At 33.1% G+C, this 26,242-nt stretch overlaps 1 protein-coding gene across 1 annotated transcript in view; it reads right to left on the bottom strand.

Moving 5' to 3' along the window:
• Window positions 1-23,815: 23,815 nt before the first annotated feature.
• Window positions 23,816-26,242, bottom strand: part of LOC145642824 (uncharacterized) — a 113,229-nt gene continuing 110,802 nt past the window's right edge. Inside the window, exons 3-7 of the mRNA XM_081693989.1 lie at window positions 25,259-25,533; window positions 25,091-25,176; window positions 24,666-24,742; window positions 24,396-24,530; window positions 23,816-24,097 (exon numbers count right to left, since the gene is read on the bottom strand). Coding sequence (XP_081550115.1) covers window positions 23,816-24,097; window positions 24,396-24,530; window positions 24,666-24,742; window positions 25,091-25,176; window positions 25,259-25,533 — 855 coding nt within the window. The remainder of the gene's footprint in view (window positions 24,098-24,395; window positions 24,531-24,665; window positions 24,743-25,090; window positions 25,177-25,258; window positions 25,534-26,242) is intronic.

Genomic DNA, 26,242 nt, shown 5'->3' with positions numbered 1-26,242 from the left:
TGCAAAGACGTCGAAAATCATTGCTCCCGTCAAGTTTGAAGCAATGGAGTGTGAGTTATGCCCGGCATGCAAATTAGTTATGATTTTGATATTAAAAGTTATGTTATTTTCTCTAGATTTGTGGTTTACAAATCTTTATTATTATTGTAGATGTCATATGCCTATTTATTAATGATAATATTTTTCTTCCTATCAAAAAAAAAAACAAAAAAAAAACAAAAAAAAAAACTCCAGCCTCCCCAACCCTGCAAAAGCCTCCCCACCTACTGCTGGTTGTACCCAACCTCTTTCCCCTTACCCCACAACGAATATCCTCTCCTCCCATTTCCCCCCGACCCACCACCCTCACCTTGAACCACCCCGAAAAGGCCCCCTCCCTAATTCACGACCCTTCTCCCCTGTTTTCGGCCCCCAAAACCCTAAAACCCACTCAAACCACCTAAAAACCAACCACCCAAACCGATTTCTAGGTTGTTTAATGGTTTCTAAGTAGTTTTGGGTGGGGCTTAGGGTTTAGGGGGCGGAAAATAGGAGAGGGTGGTCGATTCAGGGAGAGGTTGGTTTTTCGAGGTGGTTTTGGGTAGAGGTGGTTAGATTGGGGTGTGCAATGGGGGGAAAGAAAAGAGGAGTGGGCGGGGGTTGGGGGTGCTGCCAGCCGGGGCTTGCTTGCTAGGGGAGGCAAGGCTAATGGTTAGGTGGGTGGGGGTTGGGATTTTTTTTTTTTAAAAAAAAAAAATTGTAATAATTTTATTACTCATTCCGTTTTTTTTTTTAATTTATTTACATCACTTTCCTTTTATGGTTCGTTGTTTTTTATTTGCATTACGTCTATATATAGTAACTTTATACCATATATTATTTATCTCGCTTACTTTCAATTTCACTCAAATTAATTTATCATTTATCTCTCTCATGGTCCCCACTACTCTCTCTTTCTCTCTCTCTCTCTCTCTCTCTCTCTTACATATACTTTTCACTTTCATGGTCCCCACATTACTTTTAGCATAATAAATTATTCATCCACTCACATTATTATGTTATGGGAGGGACTAAAGGTACACATAATGTACCAAAGAATATTGTACACAAAGCTCCCATTGGTGGAAAGGGTATCTTTTTTTTTTTTTTTAATTATGTGGGTCATCCCTCTTTTCATTTAAATTTCAAACCTTATTTCGAAAATTTTAAAGTTGAATTTCTAATTTACCATAACCTTTCAACTACCTAATTTAATTTAGTATATAACTAGCATAGTGCCCGTGCGATGCACGCTTTATAAATCAAACTATTAAACCCGTAGGGAAAATAAAAATAAAAACAAAGGTAATTCATTTACTATTAAAGGACTTGGTTACTAATGGTCAATAAAAAAAAATTAAAGGAACGTTATTTGAATAGTATTTTATGTTATTTGAATTTCTTTTAATTTTTTATAATGTTATTTTATTAATTGAAAAATAATTGAATAATGCTCCACATAGCTATATAAGAAGTGAACTAATTTATTTATATCTCCCGTTGAGAAAAAACTAAAATTTTCTTATCATACCATCCGCATCAGTAGCTACAATAAATCTAATATATACATGTTTTATTTACCCGTCACACTCATTAAATCTATAAACACAATAATAACCTTATATTTGACCTACCAGAACATATATTTTCCTAAGTTAAGCATTGTACCAAAAACTATATATTATAGGAAAATTGTAATCTAATAATCCCACCTTTAGTCGGTCTTCCATAAACAATCCCACCTTTTGAAATTTCAGAAACAATCCCACCTTTAACATGGATCTTCCATTAACGATCCTTTTGACCTATTACCGGTTAAACCGGTCAAACTTTTTTTATTTTTTTAATTCATCTCCTCCCACCTCCCTCCATGTTTACCACCTGAGCCACCCAAACCACTACCTCCTCAACTCCTCACTCCTTACCAACCACCAGTCACCCAGCACCAGGCACAACCCTCACAAAACCCCACCAGCAACCCCTTACCAGTTACCACCCACGCACTCCTCCACCTGCAACCCTCTTACACCCACGCACTCCTCCACCAGCAACCCCCTAATAACACCCACGCATTCCTCCACCAACCATGAATTCTTTCGCCGCGACAAGTTCAATCCACCATCCCAACCATTTCCCCTGGCTGCAGCCCCACCCCGCCCTCACCTTAGCTGAAACCCGACCCCATTTGAAACCCTAACCCCCACATGAACTGAACATCATCACCCAAAACCATATTTCGCTTGTGAAATTGTACGGTATGAATGAAATTGAATCAATCCAACTGCCATGATTGAGCTTAATTAAACCATTGATGAAAGATGTTGATGATGCGTGGTGATGATGAAGTGCACTACCAAGAAGAAACACGTGTGGTGATGATGATGCGTGGTGATGATTGAATCAATCACTCGCCCATTAGGGTTGTTGAGGAAGAGATGATGCCTGAGTTGGGTTGCCGGGGAATTGAAGGAATGCGGCTGCTACAGTGATGTGGAGGGGCGATGATGACGCCTGAGTTTGGTTGCCGGGAAGGGATGCGGCAGTGGTTTTGTTTTTTTCTTTTTTTTTTTATTTTTTTCTCTTTTTTTTTAATAATTGGAAAAAAATAGAATAAACCTATTAAACATCGACACGTGTCATAAAACCTAAGAAAACCGGTTACCAAAACGATTCAATCGGTCAGGGATCGTTAATGGAAGATCCATGTTAAAGGTGGGATTATTTCTGGAATTTCAAAAGGTGGGATTGTTTATGGAAGACCGACTAAAGGTGGGATTATTAGATTACATTTTTCCTATATTATATAATAGTCATATATATAACCAACAGCTGATTAAATATAGTATACAACACAAATACTTCGTATATAGGTATGGATACTGATAATTTTATATAAATAAAATATACGGAGTATATATTACTAAGATTTATCCCTACCTTAATTATAAAATGGTTAACAAAACTCTTATAATAGCGTATGGACATTTATATATCTAAAAATGTTCTTTTTACATATATTTTCCCCTATTTAATTTTAAAAGCCTTAAAATTGTCTCTTGAATTCGCTAAATTGATTTAAAAGGTTATGTTTATTTCAATATTTAAAGCCATTTACTATTTTCATTTCCTTTTGTTTTAATTTTTCTATTTAGAATTTATTAGACTATTAGGTTTCAAGATCGAAGTCAATATCTTTTTACCGTACAATCACTAAATCAAAGTCACTCAACTAAAGTTTTGGACATTGCATAGCTACACAACATCCAACACATTTAATGATTACATGCAAATAGTTTTAATAAAACTACACATTTGATATAAGTTATTAAACAATTTAACTATATATACATTTTGATAGGTTTATATCTTTCATATTAACAAAAATTTACAAATGTTATTATTATATTTTGAAAAAAAAAAATTAGACTCTGGAGTTTTGTATAAGATAGATAAAGGATAGGTTAATTCCCGTCATATATGCATTGAGTTTTGGGTGTTCTATCCGGTTCACCCTTTGGGCTAATCCAGATTTGAGGATCTGTTCTAGGCTATTAGGTTCCACTCCCCTTCCGATTGTTGTTGCAGGGGAGCGAACACAGGTCCTCCCTACCAAGTGTAGTCTCAATCACCACTACACCAACAACCAAACACTTTGTATGGAGGACACGTGTTATAAAATATTATATTATATACATATAATTTTTATATTATATACACATACTATTATAATTAAAAGTATTATTATAAAACAACATAAATTATTGCACATGATTGTTGTATATCTAGTATAGTACATGAGCAATGCACGATTTTTAAATCAAAATGTTAGTTTTTCTAAAAAAAATTCATAAGTAATAGCATTGTTAATACGAATATTACAATTTAAAACACGGGTAATAGTTATAATACATTTTATATCTATCCCTTTTCCGTCAAATGTCTAATCAATTTAACTTTTATTCTTCTTGTTTTGATTGGTTATTGGTTCAGGTTTTTTTTTTTATTTATTTATTTTTTTTTTATTTATTTTTTTTTATTTATTTTTTAATTTTTTTATGCAAGAAAAACAAAAGGTCATTGTAAAAGACATTGTATAGAAAATGAAAGGCCGATTAAAATTAAATTTATGTTCAAGATTATGTATTTTTTTCCAAGACAACATTTCGGCTCAGCATTCAGTATTTGTCAAGGAGCACAACAAACGATAAAAGTAATTTTTACACTATTTTGTATCTTTATCAAAAACTTTTGTATTCATCCGATTACTTGAATTGAATTTAGGATAATTTGTAGACTATTTGGATAACTTTTATCAATAAAGCATAAATAACTTTCATTCATTACAGGGTAGCTTTTATAATAGGTGCACAATATTTTATTGTACATCTGATTTTTTTTTTAAATGTTTGTATTGATTTCATAATTGACGTCAAACTAAATTCTTATCGATTTTATTTAATTTTCATAAAAAAAAATATTAGCCTTTCAAAATACGAAATATTTGTTTCCTTAATTATGCCACTTTAATCATATTGCTTCAAATTAGTTATTATTCTTTAACTTGACTATAAATAAAGATTGGAAAGACTTTATGGATTATTTGTAGTATTGGAAAGTATATATTTATTATAAAAAAAATTAAATCAATATTTGTGTTAGGAAATCATGAAAATCTTATGCATGTATAGAAACTTGCTTTTATTGTTTGGAGTTTAACAAAAATAACTATGCTTGAATATGTAAACAGTAATTATATAGATATATTTAATACTTAAGATAAGCCAATGAGAGAGTGACATTTGTCATCCTCACATTGAGGCGCTTGTCTTTTAGTATAATATATAGATAGATAGATTCCTAAAAAAAATTGCCTCTGACTTTTTTCTCCTCATTTTTTTTCTATCCATTTTTTTTCTTTCTCTAGTCCTTATAAAGAGCAATAACGAATGAAAAACATTCCAAAATTCCGGAATTCTTAGTTGCGTCATGAAATCGTTTTCCCCACTACGATGGTTGCGAGTTATTTTGCCGTTGATTTGTTTTGTCCTCGGCATGGTTATCGGTCGTTTGCCGTGGTTATAACTATTTAAGATTAGTTTTAACGGAAATTTCACCATATACCACTGAGTTAAAGCTTAATTCACCATATACCACCAAAAGCTTTCTGATACACCAAATACCACTCAGTACTGTACGTCTGTACATTAACACAAAATGCCTTTTTTGGTAACTGTTGTTAGTCTACCGTTTGGGGTAATTTACTAATTCACCATATATCATTATTTTATAAGTTATTTCACCATATACCATTTAGTTTAAAATATACCCATATTTTTACAACGGCTTTTATTTTTAAAAAAACTAGCCGTTGAACAGTTATAACAGCTAGTTTGTGTTTATAAATGTAGTGCTTGAGGGATTCACGTAGCAAGTCACATTTCTAAAAGCATTTGCAAAGATATGTCCACACACTCGAGATCATCATCATCACCATCTTTCGATTCTTTATACGTAAGAGTAATTTTTGTAAGGTCTTAAGGGTTATGTGTTTAGACTTAATGGAACTAACCAAATAAAACACGACACCTGTCAAGACCTTACTTCCAAATAAAAGGGAACAATAAACTATTTAATCATATTCGATTGTAAATTAATCCATTGGGTAATTATAATGGGATATAAGCTTATTTTTATGGAGATGGATAATTGTTTCAACCTTATACACTAAAAAATTAATCTTAAACCTCATGTTTGGAAATGAGGCCATAACCCCATATTAACTATCATTAATTATTAATACAAACAAGCAAAGTTATAATTCATTCTTGCGTCGCGAAAGGGTTTGAAATAAGAAGATTCACAAAATTATAAAAAAATTTAAAGTTTGTTAAAACTCTTATTTTTGAAGTCATCTTTAAAATAAGATTAAAGATTTTAAAACGTATTTTTAGAATTAAAGATTGTGAAAAACTCTTATTTCTAAAGTCATCTCTAGATAAAATTAAATTTACTTACAACTCTTAATAATTAAGGTTCTATAAATATAAATTCATGATATAGTGTAATATAGGTTCCATGACACCATTAGTTTTTTGAAAATAAATTAACACATTTAAAAAAAAAAAAAAAAGATTAAGAGAAAAAACGTGCCTTCTTCACTCTTGAACATCCTTTACATAAACTCTTAATTCCTTAGGTCTGTAAGCTCACTTTAAGAAGAAAATTATTTTTAAAAAATATATCTTAGACAAACACATGAATGTATTAACCTTTCATATTTAAAATGCATTAGAAAAAGATGCAATGCAAAATGCAATTAACCCCCCTCTTTGTAACCTATCACCTCACCAATAGGCTTGGCTTTCTAATGCGGAGTAATGAAAGATTTAGGACTAATTTAGCACCTAATATCGTGATTACCCCTATTGGTATCATCACATGGAAACAAACACATTAATTATCATAATAATAACAATTAAGGAAATTAAGAAAGGAATAAAGATAATACCTTGAGCTAGATGTAGCAATTTTTTGGATAACCTCTTTTGTTTATAAAGGATGAAAAGATGATAACTCCTAAATTAAAATGCAATAAAAGAGACTAAGTGATATTTTTTTGGAATTTTGAGATATTAAAAGAAATTAGTGCAAAATAAAGCTAATGAACTTTTTTTTTATTTTTTTTATTTTTTATTATAGAAAATAAACTTGAAAAATAAAACTAAATCTTAAGAAATAAACTTTTTTTTTTTTTTTTTTTTGTTTTAATATAGAATAGGAATACTTAAATAATTAACTAATTTTTTTAACAAAGATGAAAATAACAACAATACTTGAACTTGAAATATTTTTTTTTACAGGAATTGAAGATAATAACAATACTTAAATAAAATAACAACTTAATTATATGATGCTTTTAATAAGCTAATAATTTAAAAATAAAGCTAAATTAGAGAGATTTTAACTAAAGCAAAATATTAGAGGAGAATTTTTTAAAGAAAATTTTTAGAGAGAGAATTTGTAGGAAATTTTGGTGTGTTAAAATGAGAAAATTAGGGGGGTATTTATAGGAAAATAAAGGGGTTAATTTGTAAATAAAAAAAAGTAAATAAAATATAATTCAAGGATTATAAAGGTAAATATCAAGATTTTGGTGATAATGAGAATCTAGATATTAAATTCTTTCGTTTTATATGTAATAAACTACTTAATTTGTTTTGCAACACTTAAACTGATAAAATAAAGAAAAGCGTAATTAAATCAGACTCTAATATTCATATAATAAAAAGGTTCTAAAATGCCATGGTATTACAAAAAAGAAAATATATAACCAAGTTATGTCACAACTCAAAATTACTCACATGGTGTACGTATGGCAGAGTGGTTAAATTTATTTAGTGACTATTATACTCACCAAGGTACTAAAACAATACTTATAAAATATATATCTCCCTAATATGTCAGCTCTAAAAGTCACACAATGACATTAGGTTACAATACTAGTAGGGTTGGACAAAATATTTTCAGAGCTTAAAAAAAATAAATAAAAAAACATTTGCCCTTACTTAGACAGTACATATAAATTACCAAAGAAACATCTAACCATACGACAAAATCTTATAAATACGAGCATTACAAACAATAACCCTTACTAAAAGTATAAAGTAAGGTAATCATATAAAATCGTAAGATTGACATGGTCAAAGTGAAAATACACATGTAAAATCATATAATATCAAGTCATACGACATAAATTTAAGGTAGTTAAGAGTAAAATATATTCCCTTAATCGAATGACCTTTAAAAAAAGAATAAACTCTTATCTTGCCTCACTCTACTAAACCACAAATTTATATTTATCATAGTCGTAAGAAAAAAAAGATACAAAAGTAGATCAAAACAACAGGAAAACGAATAAAACAGAAGACCAAATTCACATCAGCAAATAAGAGTAACGGAAAATACTATTTGAATAGTGGTATGCAATATGTGACACGTATGAAATCTAGCTGTCCCAATTAGCGTTAGATAAATATTGATACAATTGATCCAAATTGAAATTTATTGTATATAATATTAACCTCGGGGGATAAAAAAAAGGTAACGTTATTTCACTATTGACAATGTTCATCAAAATTGACGAAAGGATACGAAAACTAAAGTGAAATAAACAAGTCATAAAAAAAAAGATAAAAAAAAGAAAAAAAAAGGAAAAAAAGGAAATACCAACCAAAAGAAAGATGTTAGAGCCATGCATGAATCCAGTATCAAAGATGAATAAATGCAGCGAAGGGGTGATAATTTACAGCGATGGAATACGATCCTCAATTAACGCTGAAAAAAAAACTATTCATCTAAAGCTATGCGTAACAAACATACACAATTATACATATGTTTCCCTCTTTTACTCTCGTCCATACAACACCTAGATAAAGTATCGACGAGTTTGGTCTGAACTTGTATTTATCGGACAAGTATTAACTATGGAATAAAAAGACAATGACATTATAACAAGTGTATAAAAGGAGGTCCCTTTAGCACTACAACATGTACTACCTATTTGGGTGTGTGAATGTTTGTCATTTCCCTACATTGGTTGGGCATGAATGTTTAGAGTAGTAGACTTTATAGGTAAACTAGTCATATAATAGGATATTGCACAAATTGCAAAAATCACTAAAAAAAAAAAAAAACTCTAACAGTCTAAGTGAACATACAAATATACTTATTATACTCTAAAGGAGTAAACAATGATTGTTTATAAAGAAAATGACATATTCCCCCGGCGATTCAAAAATATTGTACTTTATACTATATGATTATTATAAATATACGTATAAAAATACGATATCAAATACACACTTTTAACACCAACTTTAATGCACACATAATCGCATACTCAAGTTTCAAACAATTTCAATTCTTTTTATTTTCGAAAATAATAAATATGTACTTGAATCAAGATTAAAGGACGGTCGAGCCCGCGTCTCCTAGGAAAGTTACCTACGACGTTGAGGCGAGCCTTTCCTAGACAGAGAGTCGTACCCATTATAGATTTATAGGCCTCCGTAGAGAACTCAAGAATCATTTTCTCCTTCATCTTTCCACAAATAGGAAAATAGTTTTTAAGTAAAAATAAGGCTTTTGACTCACACACAAATGCGAAACTCTATCTATCCTATATGCCCTCTTAAGTCTACCCACAATTTTAATTCCTATTCCAATTTTAATCTTTTTAGGACCTTGAAATCTGATACCACTTTGTAACACCCCCAAATCTCCCTCTACGGAAATACTAGTATTATCCGTATAATTATACCGTAGAGATAGACTTAGGCGTATTACCGCCACGTGATTATGCAAGGCTACTCAACTTACTAAAAATAACAATACTTTGCAGCGGAAACTCAATTACTCTTCTTTGTTAATAATAACCATAATAGTAACCAATGTTATGAGTACTCAAAATAGATACAAGACCAAATTCCTAATTTAGTGAAAACCAATCCCGGGACTCCAATGCATCATTTATTGACTCCAACCTGAAAATAAGCAACACTGCTTACCATTACGGTAAACAGGGCGAACCAAAGCAAATAAGAAGTACGAGTTAGCAAAATATGCTAAGTACGATAAGTGCAAGATAATTAAACTCAATTTATTCGCAAACATGCTTTAAAACCAATTCCCAATAAATAATCCAATAATACCAAACTCATGGTGTAAAACCAATTCTCAATAATTCCAATATCAACAATCAATAAAACCAATTCCAATTATTTTAAAAAAAACAATTCCTCATATTAAAACCAATTCCTCTCCCAAGTGTGCACAACTGCACACCCCCCAAGCTAGTCTCTTTATGTTACAAGGCTATTCTTGAGGAAAGACCCAGTCATGCAAAGTCCAAGGCCTTATCAATAAACCAAATCCGCATAGTGGGATTACGAACATGCTTATAAAGCATAATAATAAATCAATGATTCAATAAATCCTCTTTTAAATCCAATAATTCAACTTTTAATGAAAACAATCCAAACTCCTTTTCAATAAATCCAACTTGCTTTTAAAATCAATCCTTTTTAAACATGAATAATAAATTAATTAATCAAAACATGTTATAAAAATCAATACTCCAATTCAATTATTAAAACCATCCTTTTAAACATACTTTTATTTCATAAACCATAATTCAAGTCAATTTAATTCAAGCAACATATAAATCATTCAAACATTTTCATTCAAATCGCTCACTTTCAAGGTATCTACCCACCTAACGTACTTTGATCTTCGCTTAGCCAACAACACTTCAAAAGAACTCTCAAGTAGCTTGATCAAAAATACCCTACAAATAAATATAACCTTAATCAATATAAGGTTAACAAATAATCACAAATAATTAAATTAAACCCTCCCAACTATATGTACATGAACCTCTTAAATTAATTCAATATGAACATTATTAAAATATGATTTTATATAATTAAAACTACTCATAATAATTTTATATTAATATCCCATAATAATAATAATAATAATAATAATTGAATAAGAGAAAAGGAGAAGAAAAGAATTGGATTTGCGCAGGAAATAATAGGCAGAACTTTCAGAGGCTATAACTCCTTTGATATAGCTCCGAATTGGGTTATACTTGATCCTAAGCTCAAGGATGTTTTGAGAGGAACAACTTTCTTTGAAACGTTAATACCCCAAAAACTAACCAGAAGTGCCCGAAAATTGGCTTCAAAGATGAACGGGATGATTTGTGTAAAATTGAGGAGAAGAAAAGAAGAGAATTGGGTTGAAGAATGTGAGAGGTATGAAGGGCTATTTATAGGCTAGTATGAGCATGAATTATGGTAGGAAAGTGTAGGAAGAATCATGGTAATTAGGGTTTAAGAGATTACTTGGAGAAGTGAGCAAAGATTTAAGGAAAGTTTTGATATTTGAAGGGATTGTGTATAATTGAATATGGAAGGTATGTATGTCATGAAAAATATTAAGGAAATTGGAATTACTTGGGGAATAATTAAGAAGAATGAATGGCAATAAAATATAATGATTGAATATCAAAAAGATGGAGAATTAGAATTATGGAGAATAGGAGATTTTAAGAAGATAATTAAAAATAAAAATTACCAAAATATTTTCCCAAAATCTTCATGGGATGACCGAAATTTTTGAGCTTTCCTAAGCTCATATTTTAGGCCCTCCTATTTAGTATTTAGGAATATATTTTGCTAGTTTTAAGGAATTAAAAATAATTGTGTAAATAATATTTATTGTAATAAATAATTAAATAATAAAATACCAAATATTCACCAAATAATTTAACTAAATAAAAATCAGATTTTCACATAGGAATATTCGAAATTATTAGCTAATTAATTGGGATTTTCGGACTTATTAAAATAATAATAAAATATAGCTTTTGCCTTAATTAAAATATCCGAAATATATAAATAATCCGGTTTTTAAAATAGGATAAATGGATGATAAATCTTATCCAAAATAATGATTAGTTTTCAAAATACTTTTGGCTCCAAAATTCAAATATCATTTTGGCTCCAAGATTTAAATAGTAAGTTGAATTACTAAAATACCCTTTTTAGAAAATAATAATTAATTAGGAAAATGCGTATGAAAATACGGGGTATTACAGTCTACCCCCCTTAAAATAAGTTTCGATCCGAAACTTAGCCAAAAGAAACGAAAATAATTTTGAAATTATTGGTTCATATACATCCTAACTTGACTCAAGACTCCAACTAAACTTAAATAAGACTCGAAATCACTCAAAAATGACTCGAAAAGTAGACGCGCGAAACTCTATCGCCCTCTACCCCCCTTAAAAGGAGTTACGCCCCCGTAACTTGACCACTAACCTTAGGCAAACAGTTCTGGGTAACGTTTCCTCATATCAGCCTCAGCTTCCCATGTAGCCTCTTCAGTTTTCTGATTTGACCACAATACTTTCACAATGCTCACATCCTTGTTCCTTGTGCTCTTGAGCTTAGAGTCAAGAATCTTTACTGGTCTTTCCTCATAAGTCAAATTCTCATCCATCTCAATGGTTTCTGGTTGTAACACATGTGTCACATCGGGAATATACTTTCGAATTTGGCTCACATGGAACACATTGTGAACCCTTTCAAGCTCGTTAGGCAAATCCAACTTATAAGCCGCTTTTCCCAATTTCTGAATGATCTTATAAGGCCCTATGTACTTTGGGCTTAATTTCCCTTTCTTCCCGAACCTCATTACACCTTTCATGGGTGAAATCTTCAACAAAACTTTCTCTCCTACTTCATATTCCTCTTCCCTCCTTTTCAAATCAGCATAACTTTTCTGTCGATCTTGGGCTGCTTTAATCTTTTCTTGGATCAACTTGACCTGCTTCACCATATCCTCAATCATTTCTGTCCAAGTACCATAGTTTCACTTATATCATTCCACATACTGGGCTTCTACACTTTCGACCATACAAAGCTTCAAACGGTTCCATCCCAATGCTTGCATGGTAACTGTTGTTATAAGAGAACTCTATCAAATCCAAGTGGTCTTCCCAAGACCCTTGATACTCCATCACACAAGCTCTTAACATGTCCTCTAATGTCTGAATCGTTCTTTCTGTCTGACCATCTGTCGCCGGATGAAATGTTGTGCTCATTAACAACTTAGTTCCTATCGCCTTTTGCAAACTTTGCCAAAAGTTAGACAAAAACCTTGAATCTCTATCCGAAATGATATCCGTGGGTACCCCATGGTACTTCACCACAAACTTCACATAAGCTCTTCCTAACTGATCCATGGTCCAAGTACTTCTCATGGGTATGAACGCTGCTGACTTCGTCAACCTGTCCACTATCACCCAAATAGTGTCATTTCCTGCCTTGGTATTTGGCAAAGCTCCCACAAAATCCATAGAAATCGAATCCCATTTCCACTTGGGCACCTCCAAGGATTGGACCTTTCCTTGAGGCCTGCGATGCTCAATCTTCACCTTCTGGCATGTCAAACACTTAGCCACAAATTCAGCCACTTCTCTCTTCATATTGGGCCACCAAAATGTCTTCTTCATGTCCTTATACAACTTATCCCCTTCAAGATGCATTGAATAGGGAGAATTATGGGCTTCTTCCATCAATCTTTGCTTCAAATCACCACGATTCTGCGGTATACACCATCTTCCCTTAAAACGAATACTTCCCTCATCACCAATGGTGAAATCCAACACTTGCCCTTCATCAATCTTCTTCTTGATTGCTTTCAACTTCTCATCTTCCAATTGGCTATCCCTTATCTCATCATAAATGGATGGTTGAACCACCAAGGAATTCAACATCCTTGCCACTCCACCATGTTCCATCACCTCCAAGTTCAACTTATGAAATTCCACACACAACTGATCTGGGACTACCATCACATTCACCGTATGTTCTGACTTTCTGCTCAAAGCATCTGCCACCACATTAGCCTTTCCTTCATGATATTGAATATCCAATGTATAATCACTCATATACTCCAACCATCATCTCTGTCTCCCATTCAAGTGCGTTTGGGTGAAAATGTACTTCAAACTCTTATGATCCGTGAAAATCCTACAAGTCACCCCATACAAGTAATGTCTCCAAATCTTCAAGGCAAACACTATTGCAGCTAACTCCAAATCATGGGTTGGGTAATTCCCTTCGTGAACCTTCAACTACCTCAAGGCATACGCAATCACCCTTTGATTCTGCATCAACACACATCCCAATCCCAACCTCGATGCATCACTATACACGTCATATAGATCACTCCCATCCGGCAAAGCCAGCACAGGTGCTGTGGTCGACCTTTCTTTCAAGATGTTAAATGCCTCCTCACACTCTTGGGTCCATGATAATTTATGCTCCTTTTTCATCAAACTTGTCATGGGCTTCGCGATCCTTGAAAAATCCTTCACAAACCTTCTGTAATAGCCTGCTAAACCCAAGAAACTTCTTACATCCGACACATTCTTTGGGGTTGGCCAATCACTCACAGATCGAATCTTGCTTGGGTCCACTGAAACTCCATCCTTGGAAATCACATGGCCTAAAAATGCTACTTTCTCCAACCAAAACTCACACTTAGACAACTTGGCATACAACTGATGCTCTCTTAAACATGACAACACTTGTCTCAAATGCTCCTTATTCTCTTCTTCATCCTTTGAATATATAAAAATATCATAAATAAACACCACTACAAACTTGTCCAAGTATGGCCTGAAAATCCTATGCATCAAGTCCATGAACACTGCAGGTGCATTGGTCAAACCAAATGGCATAACTGTGAACTCATAATGACCATAACGGGTCCTGAAAGCACTCTTTGCAATATCTTGCTCCGCAATTCTCAACTAGTGATAACCCGATCTCAAATCTGTCTTTGAGAATACCCCTGCTCCTTTCAACTGGTCAAACAAATCATCGATCCTTGGTAATGGATACTTATTCTTCACTGTCACCTTGTTCAACTCTCGATAATCTATACACAACCTCATACTTCCATCTTTCTTCTTCACAAACAATACTGGAGCTCCCTAGGGTGATGAACTAGGCCTAATATAACCTTTCTCCAACAAATCATCCAACTGGGTCTTCAACTCCCTCAACTCAGCTGGAGCCATCCTATATGGAGCCTTAGAAATAGGTCTAGTTTTAGGCACTAGATCGATAGTGAACTCAACATCCCTCACTAGTGGCACACCAAGAATCTCATCCGGAAACACATCTAGAAACTCTTCTACAACAGGAATACCCTCTTCACCTTTCTTTTCCTCACTTTCAACCTCTTGAACACTACACAAAAACAAAGGACAACCCTTCTAGACCAGCTTCTGTAGTTGCATTGCAGACACAATTCTCAACCCCGAGCTTTTCCCTTCCTTTTTATACACCACTTTGGTCTTACTTGGGCTAGTCAAGGTGACCTTTTCAGCCGCACAATCAATTTTTGCTTCATACTTTCCCAACCAATCCATACCCAGAATCACATCAAAGTCATTCAAGTCAAACTCGATCAAATCAGCCAGAAACTCAACCCCAGAGATAGAAATAGGCACACTTAAAAACAATCTCGAATAACTCCTCACTTCCCCAGACAGAATAGACACATCTAGAGAAACTGACTCAGGACTCTCTAACCCGAGACTCCCAACTACTTCCTCAAAAATAAAATAATGCGACGCCCCTGAATCAAACAAAACTTTCACAGGAGAAGAACTTATAAAGAAAACACCAATTACCACATCATTAGCAGACTCAGCCTGCCGACTGTTCATCACAAACACACGACCCTTTGGGGCACCTCCCGCACCGCTACTGGTTCCAGCCTTGGTTGTAGGTCCACTAGACTGAGGTGGTTTACTAGGTGCACTAGACTCTTTCACCTTCCCAGACTTAACATCATCTTCCTTCTTGAAACACTCATACTCACGGTGTCCCAACTTCTAACAGTAACGACAAGTTACCGGGTTTCCCTCACAGTCCTTCCCTGGGTGGTCTTTCTCACACCTCTTGCAGAAATACTTCCTCTTGGGCTCCTCACCCCTTTGGTTCCCATTCCCTTTATGGTTGGACGACTGTCCCCCATTCCTCTTCCCAAAGTTCCCCTTGTTGTCCCTCTTATCTCCAGAATTCCCTTGGTAATTTCCATTAGACTTGTGCCTCTTTTCACCCCCGTGAAAAGAGTCTGGGTTCTTCCTTTTCTCTCCTACATGCTCCATCTCCCTCCCCTTAATTCCATACAGATGGGCTGCACGGCCATAGACTTCATCTAGGGTCTCAAAAGTCACTCCCCCTAGCTTCCCTTGGAGGGTCAAGGTTAGGCCTTGCTCAAATCTTTGAGCCTTAATGGTTTCAGTACGGACTACTTCCGGGGCAAACCTCATCAACTCAATGAACTTGTTGTAGTATTCACTGATTGACATGTTTCCCATTCTTAGGTTGGTAAACTCCATACACTTCTGCTTTCTAAGGTAGGAAGGGTAAAACTTCTCTCTCAAGTCTTCCTTAAACTCATCCCACCCAAAGTTTGGTCTTTTTAGCAACTCATCCTTTCTTTGGGCCCACCATAAGTCAGATTCCTCCCTCAAGTAGTAAACCCCATTGTTCACCCTCAGCTCACTTGGGCAATTGATAGCATCAAACAACTTGTCAAACTCCCTAATCCAGTTTTCAAGGCTGGCTGGGTCCTCTTTTCCCAAGTAAAAAGGTGGTTTAGCTGCAGCTACTGTTGCCCTTGATGTTTTGATGATAATACAAGACAAATAAGTGGACTAATGATTTCTGTGAGTCTTGTGGTTTATTTATAAGTTGCAGGAAAAACTCAAGGCAAAGGAACACGATGAGCTAAAAATAAAAGAGATCAGTTGCAGAGTTCCTATAAAGGAACTAAAGCTTCGGAGCAGAAGCTAAGGAAAGAAGACTCAAAGCACAGACTTCTTAGAGAAAATAAAGTCTGAAATATTTTCTATTTTAGGTTTTATGTAAATGAAAATTAATTAGGGATTAATGCTTAGTGGAATGCATTTAAAAATATAGGTATTATTGACTTGATAAAAAATAGGATAATTTGTTTGGAAAAATATCTTTTCTGATTTTATCTTTTAAAGTTGATATTTTTATTTTCAGAAAAATATCTTTGAAAACTAACTCCCTAAACTTGCACAACTGACTGTTGATTCGGTCTTCACTACTTACGAATACACTGCTTCCTTGAGGCTCAACGTGTCCTAGTTTTTAGGACATGATTTGAAACATTTGGAAGTAGTGGATAGTAGTGGCGTTGATATGCAGCAGTGGTGGCGTAAGTAGTGGGAGGTATGGCGTTTTCTCCAAGCAATGTTTTCTTATAAATATCGAAGTTATTTTCTGGACAACTTTACCTTGCTCAAATACTTTTATCTTTCTTTCTAGTTTACAAAAGAGTCAAGAGTCGCATTCCACTTAAGTGTTTTTCTTAATTACTTTCACTAGAGTTTTATAATTGAGTTGTATTTTGGGAATTGGGAGTTTGAGTGAACTCTAAGAGAATTCAGTAAGAGAAAGAGAGAGAAGAGAAGAGTGGCAAGTAGAGGGACTTGCTGCTGGGAACTTCAAGTTCATAGAGGAACTTGAAGATTGATTCTTTAGTTTGTAATAGGTTGTTTTCCCTGTTATAGTGAAGAATCTTTCCTAAAATCCCAAGTGGTCGTGGTTTTTCCTCTTGTTAGGGCCAAGAGGTTTTCCACGTAAAATCTCTCTGTGTTTACTTTGAGTTCCTATAGCTTAGATATATCAATTCCGCAAAAAAGTTAGCTCAATTCTCTCAAACTATAATTCACCCCCCTCTTGTAGTATTCTTCTAAAGTAACTACCCTCTTAAAGACTTCACTATAGGCATCAAGCTCAGGATTTCGGTGTTCCCTGTTCACCACCTTCGTGATGTTCTCAGTAATTTGGGTTAACTGCTTAAGGACCTTTCCAACTTTGGAACCAGTGCGCTTACTCCTTAAATGTTCCCTCATTCTTGGAGACATAATTCATGGGTATGATTATTACACTTGGAAATCAAAACAAGTTCTACTCATACAAGAATTTAATTCACTTAATAACATAGAGAAATTTCAAATAATTCATTTTATTTTATTAATAATTAATGAAAATACAACTTTGTCACTTAGGACAATTATTGAAACATGAAACAAAAACATAGTTCAAAAACAATCAAATAACACTATGGGAATAATCATCTTCAATAGGATCATAATCCGGATCATCACATCTAATGCTTGGATCGGCCATGAGAGTTGGGTTATAACCACTATAGCTTCGAATAAGGCCTGATGAGCTTGACCTAGATTTACTTATATTTCTGTCTGAGGCAAGAGTGTAACTTGGGCTTTTTGTTGGGCTTACATCCCCACAAGGTTGGCTTGAAGAAGCTTTGGGGTTTTAGGCTCTTTCTTTTGCAGTTTGAGAACGAGTTATGGGCCTTTTTGCCACATGGAAATGGGCTTTTGGGCTAGGTTGTTTTGAAGATTCATAGCTTAGAGTTTGGCTAAGAGAACGGTAATGTCTGCTCCTACCAAGAGGTGGTATGGACTCATCACTAGATTCCACATACTCATGTCGCTTCTTTGGGCATGAAAAAGGTACTTGGGCATTTAAGAAGTACATTTGGTCATTAGGTCCAAAGGTGCGGTCTTTTGGGATCGTGGGAATTTTCACAACTTTCCTCTTAGGTTCATACTTGCGCTCCACATAGTGCAAGTCCCTCTTAAAACTAGACATGGTTGCTAACCACTTCCCTTCATGATGGTGCTTCTCATTCCACATTGTTCCATCTTCCTTGATCACATCCCCATATTTGTCAAAAAGAGGCTGGTGTTTCTCAATTCTAGGCAAATGGGCCAAGGATAGAAGAACCATCTAAGGTTGTTGGGTCAAGGCTTCCTTACCATTCTTCTCATAAAGGTTCAAGGCCAAAGTACAAATTCCAGTTATGAAATCACTAACTGTGACTCCACTATCTTTCAAGTAATGAATGTCAAAATATTGGTGTCTCATTGCATCAATCATTTTCATCTGTTTCACACATACATGCAAAACAATTAATTAAGTGTCAAATCACACAAACAATCCAATTCAAAATCCATTTGCAATAAGCAATTCATAACTCAACCAAACATAACTCAAGATTACCCAACCATGGGTAATAACTAAAAAATTCGGACCTCTAGACCACACTCTAAGGTGTTTTAACACCAACTTTAATGCACACATAATCGCATACTCAAGTTTCAAACAATTTTAATTCTTTTTATTTTTGAAAATAATAAATATGTACTTGAATCAAGATTAAAGGACGGTCGAGCCCGTGTCTCCCAGGAAAGTTACCTACGACGTTGAGGCGAGCCTTTCCTAGACAGAGAGTCGTACCCATTATAGATTTATAGGCCTCCGTAGAGAACTCAAGAATCATTTTCTCCTTCATCTTTCCACAAATAGGAAAATAGTTTGTAAGTAAAAATAAGACTTTTGACTCACACACAAATGCGAAACTCTATCTATCCTATATGCCCTCTTAAGTCTACCCACAATTTTAATTACTATTCCAATTTTAATCTTTTTAGGACCTTGAAATCTGATACCACTTTGTAACACCCCCAAATCTCCCTCTACGGAAATACTAGTATTATCCGTATAATTATACCGTAGAGATAGACTTAGGCGTATTACCGCCGCGTGATTATGCAAGGCTACTCAACTTACTAAAAATAACAATACTTTGTAGCGGAAACTTAAATACTCTTCTTTGTTAATAATAACCATAATAGTAACCAATGTTATGATTACTCAAAATAGATACAAGACCAAATTCCTAATTTAGTGAAAACCAATCCCGGGACTCCAATGCATCATTTATTGACTCCAACCTGAAAATAAGCAACACTGCTTACCATTACGGTAAACAGGGCGAACCAAAGCAAATAAGAAGTACGAGTTAGCAAAATATGCTAAGTACGATAAGTGCAAGATAATTAAACTCAATTTATTCGCAAACATGCTTTAAAACCAATTCCCAATAAATAATCCAATAATACCAAACTCATGGTGTAAAACCAATTCTCAATAATTCCAATATCAACAATCAATAAAACCAATTCCAATTATTTTTAAAAAAACAATTCCTCATATTAAAACCAATTCCTCTCCCAAGTGTGCACAACTGCACACCCCCAAGCTAGTCTTCTTATGTTACAAGGCTATTCTTGAGGAAAGACCCGGTCATGCAAAGTCCAAGGCCTTATCAATAAACCAAATCCGCATAGTAGGATTACCAACATGCTTATAAAGCATAATAATAAATCAATGATTCAATAAATCCTCTTTTAAATCCAATAATTCAACTTTTTAATGAAAACAATCCAAACTCCTTTTCAATAAATCCAACTTGCTTTCAAAATCAATCCTTTTTCAACATGAATAATAAATTAATTAATCAAAACATGTTATAAAAATCAATACTCCAATTCAATTATTAAAACCATCCTTTTAAACATACTTTTATTTCATAAACCATAATTCAAGTCAATTTAATTCAAGCAACATAAATCATTCAAACATTTTCATTCAAATCGCTCACTTTCAAGGTATCTAGCCACCTAACGTACTTTGATATTCGCTTAGCCAACAACACTACAAAAGAACTCTCAAGTAGCTTGATCAAAAACACCCTACAAATAAATATAACCTTAATCAATATAAGGTTAACAAATAATCACAAATAATTAAATTAAACCCTCCCAACTATATGTACATGAACCTCTTAAATTAATTCAATATGAACATTATTAAAATCTGATTTTATATAATTAAAACTACTCATAATAATTTTATATTAATATCCCATAATAATAATAATAATTGAATAAGAGAAAAGGAGAAGAAAAGAATTGGATTTGCGCAGGAAATAATAGGCAGAACTTTCAGAGGATATAACTCCTTTTTTATAGCTCTGAATTGGGTTATTCTTGAGCCTAAACTCAAGGATTTTTTGAGAGGAACAACTTTTTGTGAAACGTTAATACCCCAAAAACTAACCAGAAGTGCCCGAAAATTGGCTTCAAAGATGAACGGGATGATTTGTGTAAAATTGAGGAGAAGAAAAGAAGAGAATTGGTGTGAAGAATGTGAGAGGTATGAAGGGGTATTTATAGGCTAGTATGAGAATGAATTATGGTAGGAAAATGTATGAAGAATCATGGTAATTAAAGTTTAAGAGATTACTTGGAGAAGTGAGCAAAGATTTAAGGAAAGTTTTAATATTTGAAGGGATTGTGTATAATTGAATATGGAAGGTATGTATGTCATGAAAAATATTAAGGAAATTGGAATTACTTGGGGAATAATTAAGAAGAATGAATGGAAAGAAAATATAATGATTGGATATCAAAAAGATGGAGAATTAGAATTATGGAAAATAGGAGATTTTAAGAAGATAATTAAAAATAGAAATTACCAAAATATTTTCCCAAAATCTTCATGGGATGCCCGAAATTTTTGAGCTTTCCTAAGCCCATATTTTCGGCCCTCCTATTTAGTATTTAGGAATATATTTTGCTAGTTTTAAGGAATTAAAAATAATTGTGTAAATAGTATTTATTGTAATAAATAATTAAATAATAAAATACCAAATATTCACCAAATAATTTAACTAAATAAAAATAAGATTTTCACGTAGGAATATTCGAAATTTTTAGCTAATTAATTGGGATTTTTGGACTTATTAAAATAATAATAAAATATAGCTTTTGCCTTAATTAAAATATCCGAAATATATAAATAATCCGGTTTTAAAAATAGGATAAATGGATGATAAATCTTATCCAAAATAATGATTAGTTTTCAAAATACTTTTGGCGCCAAAATTCAAATATCATTTTGGCTCCAAGATTTAAATAGTAAGTTGAATTACTAAAATACCCTTTTTAGAAAATAATAATTAATTAGGAAAATACGTATGAAAATACGGGGTATTACAGTCTACCCCCCTTAAAATAAGTTTCGATCCGAAACTTAGCTAAAAGAAACGAAAATAATTTTCCCTCCAAAATAACTTAATACTAAAACAAACACCGGGAGTGACACATGTCACATCTTGGTGCTGTTTTTTCCCTCCAAAATCCCCCATTCCTTTTTAACCATTTTTTTGGTGAATATTTGATACAATTATAATAATATCATTCAAAATCTTTTATATTATTTTTATGACAAAAATATTACTTTTATTTGGTGTTCATGATTGATAATTATTCCATATACATTTATCTAAAATATTATTTCAACTCCTTTTTAATTATCTGATAAACGGAGTAATATTAGATTTTGCTAAGGAAGTAATACTCTATAGTAAAATTGATTCATATTATTGATACAAGAGAAATTACTTTAAAGCATCACTTTTATTTGTTATGTATAATTAATTTTTACAGAAAAATTACATTTACCGTGAATGACACGGGCCTAAGCTAGCTAAAGAGTATATATAAAACCAGAATAATTGTAGTTCAATCAATCTAACACATTCCGCTTTCCATTTCACTTCCACAGTGTCAAACACACTACTATATTTTAATTTATTATTGACAAAATGATCCTACGTATAACAAAAGGCAAACAAACCTCGATTTCATTTAACAATTGCTTGCATTACAATGAAACCTAGAAACACTCCTTCTTTAATTAAATAACATTTACATGAAACAATTATAAAATACACAAATCCAAAACAATATGCAAAGCAATTTATTAATCTAAACTATTTACTCTTTCAAATCAATCTTTATAAAATTTCTAATTTTAACTCAAAATTCATTTTTTTTCAAAATCAAACAATAAAAACCCTAAGTTATTAAAAAAAAAAACAAATTAAGAAATTTATACGAATTCAACAACAAACAAGATTACTAGTGAATAATTGTAAATGATTGACGAAATTGATATCCACACTTGAGTAATTTCTTCACACTTCGTTCCCTTATTTAAATTAGTATGTTCTTCGCCGAGAAATTTTGGGGGAGAAGATGAAATTTTTTTACACTTAATTGAGAACTTAATTGTGTATTATCCATTAATTGATTGTTGGTGCCCAGTGAAAATCATCTCGCTTAGCTTCCTCCCAATGGCGCCCAAAGTGAAAATTTTGCCGCCCCTTCTGTCCCTCTTCTTTTTTTCCTTTCCCTAACTTCAAGGCTGAGTTCGTTGGCGATTACTGATTGGTGGTGTACAATATTGTTTTGTACACTATTTTTACCAAATTCATTATCCTAAAACTCCGCGCATTTGTAAGTGATGCAAATTAAAAAAACGAAGGGAGTATTTAAAAATTAAATAAAAATATACCAAACCTTTGACTATAGTTAAAGTTTTAATTAAAACAAAAATAAAATTTGCAAATTGCAGCCATTTAAAGTTCGTATTTTGCAAATTGCAGCCATTTAAAAACATTGCAAATTGCAGCCCAAAAGTTCGTATAAATTGTAAATTGCAGCCCGATTCAACTTTTTCATCGGTTTACATATAAAAAAATCTTCGATAAAGGTTTTAAGTGACATTGTAGTTCTTAGGGGTCCGAACCGAGCTCGGAATTAGCAAAAAAAAAAACCTAGTGTCTCATTTTTACAGTTTTCCATAAATCGATACATTTTTGTTTCGCAAAACGAGGCACTATTGTTATTTTTTGCTAATTCCGAGCTCAATTCGGACTCCTAAGACTAAAATGGCCCTAAAACCATAACCGAAGTTTTTTCAACATTTAATCTGATGAAAAAGTTGAATTGGGCTGCAATTTTCAATTTATACGAACTTTTGGGCTGCAGTTAGCAATTTTTTTTTTTTTTTTTTTTAAATGGTAGCCATTTGCAAAATACAAACTTTAAATGGCTGCAATTTGCAACTTTTCCTTAAAAACATGATAAGTAATGTTATAAATAACTAAATACTATGTATAATAATACAATGTTGCCAAAGATAATTGTTACTTTTTTTCCAATTTACCAAAGAGAAAAAGAGAAAGTTGGGTGTTACTAAACAGTGGCGGATCTTGAAATTTTTTGTTTTGGGGCCGATAAAAAAAACTATAGAATTTGTGTAATAAAACCAAATAATATTAATATTATCAAATCTATTAAAATATCACTATAATTATTAAATTAAAAAGTACTTAAATATGAAACAAAATCTCTAAAATAAAAAGTGTCACAATATCATTCTCAAACCAACAACTAAAGTAACGCACGTCGCTCTTTTAATAATCTAAAATCACCAATAATAGACTTTTTACTAAAAGCCTTTGCTATTTTCCTCTCAATATAAATAACCAAATTGTCTGCAAAAAACTCATCTTCCATCTTGTTACGTAATCTTGTCTTCATAATCTTCATGGATGAAAATGCTCGTTCAGTTGTAGTTATTGAGACAGGTAGGGTACAAATAAGACGTATTAACCTATCAAACAAATAAAATACACTAGATTTTGCAGATTGAGCCAAATTATCACATACCTCCTGTAAGGTAGAAAAGTTTTTAAAATTTGGATCAGTTTTTGCTTCACACATAAAGTGTTGCAATTGATACCTCAAATTAAACCTTTCTTGCTCAGTAAAGTCCATGGGGTAATACTTTTCAACAAGTGCGCATATTTTTCTAGCATCAAAATTTTTTAAAACCATCCTTAGGCTATAACAATGATGACAAGGTTAAGAGCTCTATTGCAATATCATTAAATCTGTGGTTTAACTCTTGTAATTGTTTATCAATCGTACCCAAAAATATGTCAACTCGATAAAAAGAGCTCATTGTAACTTGATCTTGTTGATGACGAGCTCGACCTCTACGAGCTATATAAGGAGCATTCATATCAGGCACCAAAATATCATGTTGCTGGCAAAACAATTTTACAGATTCTAAGAACTTTTCCCATCCATTTTCCCTCATACCCTGCATAAGAGCGACTTGTAGATACTAATTTCACAGCATTCACAATATCTTGGGACTTTTGCTGTAAAGCTTGACAAAGAACATCAGCGATTGCCAAAATTTCTTCCATTCAATAAAGATAAAATTAAAAGAAACCATGAGATTCAAAGCAGCGTCAGCATCCCCACGTTGGGAAGCAATACAAGCCTTATCACCCAAAATGCGTTCAAGCACTTCATAATTGCATCAAACATTTTCATTAAACTTCGGATTGAGTAAAGATGTGAACCCCAGCGTGTATCTCTAGCTCTTTTCAGCGTACCTATCTGATTAGCTCCCCTACCACTTTCAATTTCACCAATTAAATAGCATCTTAATTTCAGTCGCTTTTGTTGCTTGCAATCATCAAGTCGTTTAGAAGATAAAAAAAATTAAAGTTAAATTTGAAAAAAATTGATGTATCGTAGTAACATCTCTAGAAGCAGCAACTAATGCAAGTTGAAAGCGATGGGCAAAACAATGGATATAATAAGCATATGGGAAATCAGAAATAAATAATGCTTGTAACCCATTCCACTTACCTCTCATATTACTGGCTCCATCATATCCTTGACCACGAATATTTGCAACAGATAAACAATGTCGAGCCCAAACTGAGCACAACTCCCTTTTAAGTGTTACAGCAGAAGTGTCTGGGACATGTATGAGATAAAAAAAGCTCCCTAATTGATCCATTCTTATCAACAAACCTTAAAACAAGACCCATTTGCTCTCTTTCAGATTCATCTCGAGCCTCACCTACAAGAATACAAAATTTAGAATCTCCAATTTCATGTCTGATATTATTACGAACCTTATTAGAAATAATATGAAGAATCTCTTTTTGAATCGAAGGAGAAATATATTTGGAATTGTAGGGAGCTTGTCTTATTGCTCTAGCAACCTCTTTATTATATGATACCAACAATTTCCTAAACTCAAGATAGTTTCCTTGATTTTCTGAATTCTTTGATTCATCATGCCCCTTAAAGGACAAGATTGTAAGGTTAACAAGTAAAGAATAACCATAGAGGCTTTCAATCGCAATCGATTTAATTTAATTTGCCTCTCACTTTGTTTGTTTAAAACATTTGGAATATTCCCTTTTTGTTTTGAGAGTGTCCTATAACACTGAGCTGCATTTTTGTGTGTTGAGAAAGGATTTGTTCCAATGTGAGAAAGGAAAGCACATTGCTTACCCTCATTTACCTTTTTTCAATTTCTAAAACCAATTGTAGTAAATACTTTTATACGAGCATTTGGTTTAGCAAACAAATAACAAGGAAGACAAAATGCAGCATCTTTTGAAGGAGAGTATTCTAACCAATCTGGGAACTTATCAAACCAAGTCGATTGAAATCGACGACGATGATTTTCACGCCCTGAAAGAGGATATTCAGGTAAACGGGGTTGGTATGGCTTCAATTTTATGTAAGCTCGTCTTATATCATTTCTTTTCCCAACTGGATAATCCCATATCGATGGGCGTAAACCCGGGTCACGTTCTAGAGTAGAGATATCTACATTTTCTAGTTCAATTCTCTCCTCTCACCCTATAGTAGAACCTGCTCTTGCAGGAGTAGTATCTTCATGCATTGGATTTGTAGATGTTGTATCTTCATTGGTTGGGGTTGTATCATTCTCCGACTCTTTCCTCTTAAAAAAAGAGGTAATTTATTTTTGTTTGTTCATAG

Source organism: Chenopodium album, chromosome 8, assembly GCF_948465745.1.
Source record: "Chenopodium album chromosome 8, dcCheAlbu1.1, whole genome shotgun sequence".
NCBI classification, from domain to species: domain Eukaryota; kingdom Viridiplantae; phylum Streptophyta; class Magnoliopsida; order Caryophyllales; family Amaranthaceae; genus Chenopodium; species Chenopodium album.
Note: the sequence above shows the minus strand (reverse complement) of the source record. Positions and strands in the feature narration are given on the sequence as shown.